Source organism: Trichosurus vulpecula, chromosome 1, assembly GCF_011100635.1.
Source record: "Trichosurus vulpecula isolate mTriVul1 chromosome 1, mTriVul1.pri, whole genome shotgun sequence".
In the NCBI taxonomy this organism is placed as follows: Eukaryota; Metazoa; Chordata; class Mammalia; order Diprotodontia; family Phalangeridae; genus Trichosurus; species Trichosurus vulpecula.
Genome location: NC_050573.1, coordinates 228937971 through 228950719, shown reverse-complemented (window position 1 = coordinate 228950719; position 12749 = coordinate 228937971). Strand labels below are relative to the sequence as shown.

Below are 12749 nucleotides of genomic sequence, written 5' to 3'. Positions count from 1 at the left end.
TCAGGAGATGGAATCTTGTGTTCAAGAAACAGCAAATGGGTCAGGATAGCTGGATTGTAGAGTATGTGGTGGGGGGTAAGGTCTAGTAAGACTAGAAAGGTATGATGGGTCCAAGTTTTGAAGTGCTATAAATGCCAAAAAACATTTTATATTTGATCCTGGAGGTACTAAGAAGCCACTAAAGTTTATTGAGTGGGGGCAGGGGTGGGGTGGGAAGGGAGGTCACACGATCAGACTTGGATTTTAGGAAAATCATTTCGACAGCTGAACGGAGGATGGGTTGGGGAAGGGGAGAAACTTGACACAGGGAGACCAACCAGAAGGTTATTGCAACAGTCTAGGTATGGGTGACAAGGGCCAGAATCAGTATGATAGCACTGTGAATAGAGAGAAGGGGACACATACAATAGAAGTTCTCAGGGTATAAAAGGCAAGACTTGGCAACAGATCGTATATGTTGGATGAATGAGAGTGAGGAGCTAAGGACGACACTAAAGTTGCTATTCTGGAGAGCTATAATAATAATAAAAAAGTTGGGCAGGAGTGAGGATTGGAGGGAGGAGACAGATAATAAGTTCTGTTTTGACTTGTTGAGCTTGAGATAACTACAGCACATCCTGTTTGAGATGTCCCAAAGGCAGCTGGCAGTGCAGACTGGAGGAAAGGCTAGGGCAATAGGCAGACAGACAGACAGACAGACAGATAGATAGATCTGAGAATCATGTGCATAGAGATGACAGTTGAAAGCATGGGAACTGATGAGATCACCAAGTGAGATAATATATAGAGAGAAGAGAACCCAGGACAAACACTTGGGGAATACCCATAGTTAACGGGCATGCCTTGGATGAAAATCCATCAAAGGAGTCTGTGAACGAGTAGTCAGTCTAGTAGGAGGAAAATGAGGGGAAGGCATTTCCAGGGAAACCTGAAATAGACTATCCATATGGAGAATATGGTCCACAGTGTCATGCTACAGATGAGTTAGTAAGGATATGGACTGATAAAAAGTCATTAGATTTGGCCTTTAAGAGATCATTGCTAACTTTGGAGAAAGAAGTTTTAGTTGAATGATAAGGTCAGAAGACAGATTGCAGAAGGTTTTGAAGTGAGTGAGAGGAAAGAAAGTGCAAGCATCTAATATAGATGGCTTTCTCAAAGAATTTAGCTCAGAAGGAGAGGAGAAGTAGTGGAATGTAGCTAGCAGGGATGGCAAGATCAAGTGAGGATTTTTTTTAAGGATGGGAGGACATGGGTGTGTTTGCATGCAATAAGGAAGTAGGAAGTAGAGAGAATGAAGATTGGAGAGAGTGAGGATGACAGAGCGGGCAATTTGCTGGAGAAGATGGGTTGGGATAGGATCAATGGTAAAGGTTTCTGAGTTGGCAGGGAGAAGGGTTATCTCTTATGTGAAATAAGGCAAGAGGAGGAGACAGCAGGAGAAAGATATCTGTGTGATATAAGATAAGGAGGGGAGAAGAGTGAACTCTTAGCAGATAGTCTTGAACTTTTTTGGTGAAGTATGAGGTGAGGTCCTCAGTTGAGGGAGTTGGTAGATGAGGTGCTATCATAAGCTTGAGGAATATTTAGAACATTTGCTATTGTGTAGAATTGATTGGGGAAGTGTAAAAGGACTGCTTTGCTGAGGGCCCACTTGAAATTATGTAACATAAATTTGTAGTGGATTCAGCATGATTTTGTGATTTCCTTCAGCTCCACTCAGCAATGATTTCTCAAGAATAGAAATGAAGGAGGTAGATGGTGGGAACAATCCAAGGTGGGGCTTGGTAAAACATGATCCATGATAGGAAAAGGGGAAAAGGAGTTCCAATGTAGAAGATACTATAGAGTTGAACTAATTCACAAAGGGGTCAAAATAGGGAAGGGAGAAGTGTAGACTGTACAGGGGCAATGGCTTATGGAAGAACTAGGGGTTGGAAGGATTGGAGGTCGTAATGAGAATGAAAAGATTAGGGGTTGTAATACACAGGGAAGGATGGAAATCCATTGCAAAGTTCATGGACATGGAAGCAGAAAACTTGTGGGTAATGATAAAATCAAGGGATTGACCCATCTCTGTGTGTAGCCTAGGTGGAGTGGAGGCGTATTTCATGAAGACAGAGTAGAATGAGGATGTGAGAGCTTAGAATATTTGACTAGGGAATCAGTGTGAGTATTGAAGTCTTGGAAGACTGAGCCAAGCAACTATGAATGAACTATGTATGTGTATAACTATATAATGGATATTACTATTTTCAACAACACTGTAAAATAAAATTGGTTATCTGAAGACATCTCATAGATTACAGGCACTGGACTTCTGTTTAGACTTTGCATCTGTGTCTGGCAGAATTAGGAACTAGATACTGAAATAAGGCAGTTTTAATTTCTTAAAAGAAAACTCTCCCTAACAATTAATGCTGCCCAAAAGTTAAATGTGCTGCCTCAGGAAATAGTGAATTTTTGTTTACTGGAGGTCTTCAAGACAAGGCTAGATAACTATATATCAATTAATCAATAAACATTTATTAAGTGCCACCTATGTGCCAGGCACTGTACTAAGCACTGGGAATACAAAAAGAGGCAACAGATAGTCCCTGCCGTCACAGAACTTACAATCTAGCCAGAGGAGACAACATGCAAACAAATGTATACAGGAGAAGTAGAAAACAATAGAGGAAAGGCACTAGACTCCAGAGGAGTCAGGGAGAGCTTCCAGTAAAAGATGGGATTTCAGTTTGGACTTAAAGGAAGCTTGGGAGGTCTGTAGGCCAAGTGAAGGAGGGAGAACTTTCTAAGCATGGAGGACTGTCGAAGAAAATGCCTGGAGTCTAAAGATGGTATATATTTTTCGAGGAACAACCAGGAGGCCAGTGTCACTGCATCAAAGAGTATGTGCCAAACAGAGCAGTTTGTATTTGATCCTGGTGGCAATAGGGATCTACTGGATTTTACTGGTGGTTAGGTGAGGGAATGAGGTGTGGGACGTGGTTGGACCTTCGTTTTAGGAAAATCACTTTAGTGACTGAATGGAGCATGAATTGGAGTGGGGAGAGACTTGAGGCAGGCAGACCCACCACAGGACCTGCATTAGAGGGGAGGCAGTGTCAGAGGAAAGAACGAAAAATATTCAAGAGATGTTACAAAGGTGAAATTGCAGATCTTGGCAACAGATTAGATATGAAAGATAGTGAGGAATCCAGGATGACTCCCAGGGTGCGAGCCCGAGGGAAAGGAAAGGTGGCGTTGCCTCTACAGTAATAGGGAAGATAGGAACGGGGAGAGGGTTTAGGGGAAAGATGATGAGTTTGGTTTTGGATATATTAAGTTAAAGATGTTGATTGCACATCCAATTCAAGCTGTGTGAAAGACAGTTAAAGATGTCAGGGATGTTATGGAGATGTTCCTATTCAGGTTCAGGTTGGACTAACTAGATAGCTTCTGGGGTTCCATTCAGCTCAAGATTCTGTGATTTTTACTGGTCAGTTTTATATGATGTATTCCTACATTTCTTTCTATCATAAGGAAAAACTCTTTCAAACCCAAGAAAGTTGATCTACTATGGATGGGGGCCTTACAGTAATTAGAATAAGGGAAGCCTTTCCTGATTCCACCTAGTTATTAGCACTCTCTTCCTCAAATTATATTGTATTAATCTGTATAAATGTTGTACATGTGGTGTCCCCCAAGACTCTCTTCTGCGGCCCATCCATCCACTTACCCTTAATAACCTCCTCAGTTCCAATTGATTCAATTATCCCTGTGCTGAAGGCTCTGAAATCTATATACCCAAGCCTTAACTGCCTGCCAAACGTATCTACCTGTATGTCCCATAGACATCTCAACATCCCTTATACGTAATTTATTACATTTTTTCCCTTCAATTTTCTCTTTCCTCTAGACTTCCCCATTTCTGTTGAGGATACCATCATACTTTCAGTCATATAGGTTCACAACCTTGGCACTATCCTTCCCTCTCTTCTACTTCAGATCTATGTGCCCAGCCCTAGTCTCTCTTCTGAGCTCCAGCCCTACCTTACCACATGACTCTTAGACGAACTGAATGCCCCATGAGTATCTCAAATTCAACATATCCGAAACAGAATTCACTGTCTTTTCCTCTGAACCCTCCCCTCTTCTGAACTTTTGTATTACTGTCTAGAGTAGGTTCCATCATCCTCCCAACTGGCCACACCTGCAACCTTAGTGTCATCCTTGGCTCCTCACTCTCACTCACCCTACATATCTAACCTTTTGTCAAATCCTCCTTCCACCTTCAGAACATCTCTCATCTGTGTCTTCTCTCTACTCACAAAGTTGTAACTTCAGTTCACATCTCTCCTAGACTGTCACAGTGACATTCTAGCTGGTCTCCCTGCTACTAGTCTTTCCTTACTCCAGTCCTTGCTGCTTAACTGCCAAGGTGATTTTTCTTTTTCTTTTAAAAACTTATTTTTTTTAACATTTTAACATTTTTTAAAATTTGAGTTACAAATTCTATTCCTCTCTCCACTGAGGAATATGATATCAAATATATATATATATATATATATATATGTGAAATCATGCAAAAATATTTCCATATTAGGCATGTTGCAAAAAAAGCAAGTAAAATTTTAAAAAGAGAGAAAATAATACTTCAGTTTGTACTCAGTTCACCAGTTCTTTCTTTCTTTCTTGTTGGATTGCATTTTTCATCATGAGTCCTTTGAAATCATGTTGGATCATTTTACTGATCATAGTAGCTAAGTCTTTCAAAGTTGATCATGATTATAACATTCCTGTTGCTGTGTACAGTAATCTCCTGGTTCTGCTCACTTCAGTTTGCATCAATTCAGATCTTCCTAGGTTTTTCTGCAAGGTGATTTTTTTTTAAAGCATAGATCTGACCGCCTTCCCAATGAGTTCTAGCAGCTCCCTATTACTTCCAGGATGAATGATAAAGTCCAGTGTTTGGCATTTAAAGCTCTTCATAACTTTACTACCTTTCTCATCTTCTGATACTTTATTCCCATCCATGCACTCTGATTCAGCTCTACAGGCCCACTTGAAATTCTTCAAACATTATTACTGCCCCCGTCTCTTTGCAAAGGTATGTCACCCGTGATGGAAATGTTCTGCCCCCTTCACTTTATCCTCTCGGTTTCCCCATTTTCTTTTGAGACTGCCCAGGTGCCCCTCTTCTACAAGAGACCATTTCTGGTTTATACCAGCTGCCTTTTCTAATCAGATTGCCTTCCAGCTTCTCTGTGTATATCGTGTACTTACCTAGTTATCTGTGTGTTGTTTCTCCCATTAGAATGTGTACTTCTTGAGGGCAGGGATTGTTTTTTGCCTTTCTTTGTATCCCCAGCACTTAGCCTAGCACCTGGCACCCTCAATAAAACTCCAAACTAAAACTCCAGAGAATAGTAATAGCTAATATTTATATAGCACTTATTATGTGGTGGGCACTGTGCTAAAATGTCCTTTGATCCTTACAACAGCCCTGGGAAGGTAGGTGCTATTATTATCCCTATTTTACAGCTGAGGAAACTGAGGCAATCTGGGGTTTAGTGACTTGCTCACACAGCTTGTAAGCATCTGAGGCCAGATTTGATTTCTGGTGTTCCTGACGCAGGGCTCGGTGCTTTATCTACTGTGCCACCTAGCTTTTTAGTTAAACTGCTGTGTAGCCACATGGCCCCCCATATTTTACTTATTAAGTTGATTTTTAGAATGCAACTGTAATAACTTCGCATGTATTGAAATTATTCCCTTTTCAGTTTTTTCACAATAGAAAGGGCATGGGATTTTGAATCATAGTACCTGGATACTTTGACATGTAACCTTGGCAAAATTGTTTCACCTCCTCTCTGGGACTGTTTAATGAAGTATAAAATAAGGAATGGATTTGATAACCTCTAAACTCCCTTCCAATTTAAAATATATGGTCTTATTGTTTGGGCAAGGTCATTCAACTCATTTTGAATCTACCAGCAAAATTCACCAGCATCCTAGTCTATCTACTATGCAGAAATCCCAATGAGAGAGTGAAGTAGGTCTAGGGTGGATATGGGAGAAGGAAAGATTGGACATGGGAAAGGTGGGAAGATAGGGGATTAGAGCTAGAGTGTAAAATTTTTCACTCTTGATCTTAGGAACGGTACTATTCTGAAAGATGGTGAGGTCTAGGTGTGATTGGCCCAGTGAGTGGCTGAAGTGGGATGGATCTCATTGAAATCAAGAAAGATAATGGTCTTTAGAATGAATTTGGTAATCTTGGAAGATGATAGCAGGGCGGAGAAGACTCAGTCTAGGGAGGTGAGGGACTCTCAGGTCTTTAGAAAAGAGCAACGAGGCAGGAATGCAATCAGTCCTTTCTGTTGTTTGTGGAAGTATAAATCTGTTAGTCTTTCCTATCTTTATGGGTCTACTAAGTTATGGAAGGGCTTTATTTTTTTTTAAGGAACACCTTTCTTTTCCTCTACTAATTCACTGAAGTACACATCATCAAAATGTAAATCATAAAAATCTCTCCCTTTGAGCCGTTGTTTTAAATGGAAGGGAAACATTTGGCTTTTCTAGAATTTTCTTTCATTTTTATTACTATTTTATACTCCATATAAAAGCCCTAGGATAAGTGTTACATTTAAAAATAAATCATGGATCAAACCAAGAACTTTACTTTCATTGAAAATGAAAATATAATTGAATTTTAAGAGTCTTCTTACATGGTTTTGCAATAAATGATTTCTATGTTTTGATAGCCATTCAAGGAACGGTGGACTAAGAGTTAATAAATGTTACTGAAATGCTATGAATATCCAATTGATTCCTTTTTTGGAAAAAAAAAAAGCAATTGGGAACACTTCTGAAAATTTCTGATAGAGATCATAGTACATTTGAATCCTTCAACTATTTTTTAAAGTGAGCTAGGAAAAAAAATGAGCAGAACCAGGAAAACATTCTACACAATAACAGCCATAGTGTGCTATACTGACTTTGGTACACTTAACCCTTCTCAGCAATGCAAGGACCTAAAACGATTTCAAAAGACTCATGATGAAAAATGCCATCCACATCCAGAAAAAGAAATATAGAGTCTGAAGGCAGATTGAAGCAGACTGTTTCCTTTTTTTGTTTTATGTTTTTTTTCCTCATGGTTACTCTCATTTGTTCTAATTCTTCTATACAACGTGACTAATGTGAAAATGTTTAATAGCAATGTATATGTAGAGCCTATATGAGATTGCATGCTGTCTTGGGGAGGGGGAGAGAAGGGAGGGAGAAAATTTAAACCGTATAGAAGTGAATGTTGAAAACTAAAAATAAATCAACTTATTAAAAAGTAAAGTCAGCTAGGCTTACTTGGAGCTGGGGTGATGGGAAGAGCTAGGGAAAGAATAAAAATGAGCAGGTGTTAGGATAAATATGTGGCGTAAAGATGGAGGGAAGAAGTGGAAGGTAAGTAGGAAAGAGAAACACTGTTAGGGTTAGTAGAGGATCATTAGGATGGTTTTATAAGAATCTGTGTGAAGGGATACTGACAGGAGAAAAACTCAAAAACCCAGCCTTGACTTTCTTTTATGTTCTAGGTCGCCAGATCCCACCCTTGGATCCCCATGAAAATGGGAACAATGGAGCAATCAAGCTTGGGAAGCAAACACCACAAGCAAGCAGGCGATGTTGCTGACCCCATATGATAACATCTGATGTACTTGAAGAACTCAAATCCCATTTTCTTGTGCACTGACTGAAGGACTTCCCACTCTTGGTGACTTAGTGCCTTGTTTAAAAAAAAAATCCCAGCTCTACATTATGAGAAATATGTAGGCATCACAGCCAGAAAGTTTCCCTGGGAAAGGATTTTGCAGAAATTCTTGAAAAATCCTTAGTCATACTATTTATATTGATGGATTAGATTATACCAAATTCATCTTGCCCCTCCTCCCTCCCTTTCTCTCTTACTCTTACAACAGTGGTTTTTACTGAGTGGGTGAAGGAAGGGAGTGGGTGGATGACAAGTATATATTGAGTTCTCTGTTAAACCCTCCCGATACTTAAGTTTTGTAAGAAAGAGGATGTATTCTTGTTGACTTAGTTTATGTGGGGGATTCTGGGTTGGGTCCTTCCTCTCTGACTTCTCAGTTGGCCTGGTCACACTGCAGGAATCTTTTTAGTGCCATTGACTTTGTGGATGACTTAATCAGTCACCAGTGAAAGTTAGCTAGTGAGGAAATAACTTGTTATTTGGTTTTTTAGAACTGAGCCTGTTTTTTTATTTTTAAATTTTAGATCTGCTCTAAAAATTTTTTTTAAAGGAAAGAAATAGAATTTCGCCCATACTTCCCACATCTTCTGTAGAGAACAGAGGAGTATTATCCAACTATTCCCCAAATTACCGGTCTGAACAATTCACTGAAAAAAAGAAGGGAAGATTTATTTGAACGAAAGAGAAGGAAAGGGGACGGAAGGAACAAAAGAAAGAAGGAAGAAAAGAAACAGAAATCCCTGCTTTTTTCCTTCGGTGTTTAGCATTGCACACATTTTGAGTTTCGGGTACATGTAAAGTGACAAGCCTGAGAAAATTGCTGCAAATAACTTGGAGGTTAAGAAGGCCTCATTTCTGAAAAAGAGACAGAAGGCATTTCTATGTAAGAATGCATATCAGCAGACTAAGGTAGAATAGAGACATTTTAGACATTTTTTTAAAAAGTACTACCTACTGCATGTTGTCTTGATGGGCAAGGAACTCAATGCACAGAGTATTTCCTTGCTAATAGAATCTGTCATGATTTCTTAATCAAGGTTGAAAATTGAAGTAAAAGAATCTGCAGATTAAAACTATAGGACAAGCTTCTGATGGGGGGAGATTGGTTAGATTATTGAGCGATTAGCCAGAGTGAGTGGCAGAGGCCTTAGGCTTTTAGACACTTTAAAACTACTAGACAGAAAAAGGCATTAAAAAAAATATATCCTGTGGACTACACTCTGTCAATGCAATACTCCCATCCTATTTGCACAAAGGGTAGGCCTTGGTCTGGCCTTCCTGATCCAGATTCCTTGGCTTCTTCTGTAACATAAAAGGATTTGAATATCTTTTGTCTGGATCCAGTGGAGGGAAGAAGTTAAGTCTGAGAAGGGTAAGGAGAAAAGGTAGTTTTCCCCTAAGTCCAAATCTTTTTTACATTCCAGGTTTCTTACCAGTCTAGGATCAAATAGTGGTTGACCTCTCACTGAGGCTCAGATTGGAACAGGACTTTTAGAACCTCTCAGGTACAGTACCCGTGGTAGGAGATAGTGGTTAAAGTTGGATCAGACCTTAGAGATCGTTGAGACAAACATCCCTCATTTTTTGGGTGAGGAAAATGAGATCAAATTAAGTAATTCACCCAAGGTCACATACCTAGTAAATAGGAGAGGTGGGCTTTGAATGTAAGCCTTTTAAACCTTTAAATCCAGCTGTCTTTTTACCATACTGTGGGAAGAAATCCTACTCTCCCCAAAATATTTAGTCAGGCACCATGAAGTCAAGGGAAACTTGATCTCGTTTTGACCCTTCCATAAGCACCTTAATTGTGGTCTAGAAAGCAATCATATCATTCACAAAACTAGCTAGTGGAAGGGACTATAGGGAACATCTACTCCAACCACTTTGTTTTGGAAAGGAGGAAGGAAAGGCTCAGAAAAGGTAAATGGTTTGTCCAGGATCATACAATTTCAGAGTTAGGAGAGAAATTAAATCTTGACTAAACATCTGGAGTTTTCAAGTCTTAGGGAACAAACATATTACCATCCCCATGATTGTTTAGTTCCTATTACACTCTGATTCTTTTTTTCCTGGGCTGATGAAATGAGTTATGTCAATGGCCCGAAGAAGCATTTACGGAGGGACCAACATGGATGTCACAGCCATCCCTCTTCTATGGTTTAAAAAAAAAAAAGGCTGTATATGGAACAGCAATCAAGGGGTAGATGAAGCCAAGGTGACGATAAAGATCTTTTGAAATAAAAAAAGATTTTTACATATAAAAAAGGCAACAAATAAAATACAAAAGATTATTAAAAAGATTACAAATGACATTACAAAAGATTACAAATAAAAAAGATTTTTTGTTTTTGTTCACCACACACACAGCCAGTTTGATACTCCAACTGCATTTCTGAAATTGGTAGAGTTGGTTTGTTAGTTCTTGAATCTTAGTGGCTGGAAAGGACTCCATCCATTCTACCTTTCTTGGTACAGATTTGAGTCTCAGTTATTTCGGACAGAAGCAGGTCCATCACAAATAGTAAAGAGGGATTCTGGCTGTCTGGGAAAAGACTTTATGGGATTTCCTACATTGTCCATAGTCCACAGTCTGCACTGAATTTGCTTGTAGGCATGACATAGATCTGCACATCCTTCTGGAAGTAAATAGTTTGATATTAGAAACTGAAGTCAGTTCTTTCTGGGTGACATGCAGATCTTTGTTGAGCCTTACTTCTTTCAGCACAGAAACCGAGTGTCTGAATTATGCTGGGACTAGAGCAGAGAAAGTAAGGAATGTGTCTGTCACAAAGGGAATTACACTGGACAAATTCTAACATAAAGGAGGCTAATTCTGATGACAGAACATCAATATTCCCCTCCCTTCCCCCAAATTAATGGAATCAGGGCTCTCTTCAAAAGGGAATAGGTTTCAAAGTGATTGTCTTTACCTCTCTGATACTGTTTCTTTCTATCAGAAGCAGTTTGGGGGGAGAAAAGCCATAATCATCACTTAAAAAATCAGGAAGGAGCTGGTAGAACATGGTTCAGCAAACACATTTATTTACATGTCTATTGAGCCTTCTCAGGAAAGTACCTAGACCCTTTTGAAGAGTCAAGATTTTTCATGAGAGCCATTTAAAAAAATCAGGGTAGCCTGAGTTAACACATAAATAGTGTTGTATTACAAGGTGACCTTATAGAACAATGTGCCTCCAAACTCTGGCCAGAGCATTAGAGGTGACGTAACACCATTTTAATCGTTCCCCATACTTCTCTTCTTCCATCCCTTTTTTCTTTTCTCCTTCCATTCTTCCTTCTCTCCTCTCTTCCTCTCTCTATCCCTCTCCTTCCTTCCTTCTTCTTTTCCATTTTTCTCTCCCTGCCCCTTCTCTATCTCTTTTCGTGTACATATATACATATATAAATATGATTTTACATTTCTTAAGCTAACATGTTATACCTTTCATTGGCTGAATCTGGCTTACAGATATCTATTGTATATTGTAAATATGAATTTTTATAGTGCCCATTTCACATTTAAGAACAGAAAGGCCAAAGACAAAAGGTAGCAACATGCACGAGGTTGATGTAGATACCTTGTTGACTTGCCATTTTTTAAACTTGAAAATAGTACATTAATGATACTAAGTGTGCATTTTCCATTCAGGCTGCAAGATTTTAAGGGCCCCAAATTAGGCATTCTGTCATAGTCAGCGGGTACTGAAGTTGTGCCCCAAAGAGAATCTCTTTCCTTACAGGAGATATGTCCAAGTGTTAGTCAACCAGCATTTATTAAGTGACTAATATGTGCCTGGGACTGTGCTAAGTGCTGGGGATGTGAGTGTGAAATGTTCCTCCAGACATAGCACTATAACATGTGATAGCTGAAAACAAGCATCTATTGGTAGATTCCTCACTTTACATCGCTACTCAAGGAATAGGGCAAGTTGAGTAATAGGTTAGAAAGCTCTGACATGTATGCAGACGTATGAAATATATCAGTGATATATGTTTACTATTTTAACTGTCTTTTAAACCAGATCCATTGTTCCAATGTCAGCATTATGTTTTGCCATGCATATTGCTTTCTCTCTTGTGCTTTTGCAAAGGCTTTGACTGGGCTGGACCCAGTTCCTGCATAGGGGGGATGCTTTTACAATGTCAGAACTTCTCTCCCTTTCATTAAACAGTAGTGCGTTCCCAACCTCTCCTCACAAAAATCACCAAATTCCAACAACAGCAACAAAACTGTACCTGTTATTTTGTTTTTAACATACACTGATTCATACTAATAAATATTTTAAGAATTACCAAATGTTGTAATCTTTGAGAACTCTGGTTAGGTCTAAGCGCTTGGCTACAGTTGTCAAAGTGAAGCCTCCTAAAATCAACTTAATCCAATCAATTCAACAAATATTTACTAAGTTTACTGACTTATTACTACGTGCAAGACACTGATCACTGTGCTATTAGGTAGGTATATGAGATCAGGGAAGGCAAAGGTTAGAATATATAACAAGTGGGCACAGAATTTCAGTTTTTAAGGATTTATTAGCTAGCAGAAATCAAGTAAGATATTTCATGAGTGCTAATTTACTCAACCTACATAGATACTCATTATCCCTATATACGTTGTTTTAAATTCTGTTGTTATTATTGGTCAGTGAGTACACATGGAAGATAGAGTTACCACTTGGAGGAGATGGCAGATAAACAATAATCCAAGAAATTTAATTTGTACAAAGCACAGTTATGCTAGATAGTAGAGGAGATACAAGATCTAGATAGCACATAACCCCTGATGTCAAAGTTAAAGTCCAATAGACATAACTTGTGCTATGAAGTATCGTAAAGTATGATTCATGATGAGTGTACAAAAAGGGTATGAAGTTCTATTGGAGATACACAGAGAGAAAGGTCATTAGTAAATAGGACAATCAGAGAAGGATTCCTGAAGAAGGTAGGTAGGAATTTAAAGATAGGAATAAAACAGGTAAGAATGGGACTGGGCAGA

At 39.0% G+C, this 12749-nt stretch overlaps 1 protein-coding gene across 1 annotated transcript in view; it reads left to right on the top strand.

Moving 5' to 3' along the window:
* Positions 1 to 11071, top strand: part of RAB31 (RAB31, member RAS oncogene family) — a 182288-nt gene extending 171217 nt beyond the window's left edge. The window contains exon 7 of the mRNA XM_036759640.1: positions 7578 to 11071. Coding sequence (XP_036615535.1) covers positions 7578 to 7675 — 98 coding nt within the window. The 3' untranslated portion in view covers positions 7676 to 11071. The remainder of the gene's footprint in view (positions 1 to 7577) is intronic.
* The last annotated feature ends 1678 nt before the right edge of the window (positions 11072 to 12749 follow it).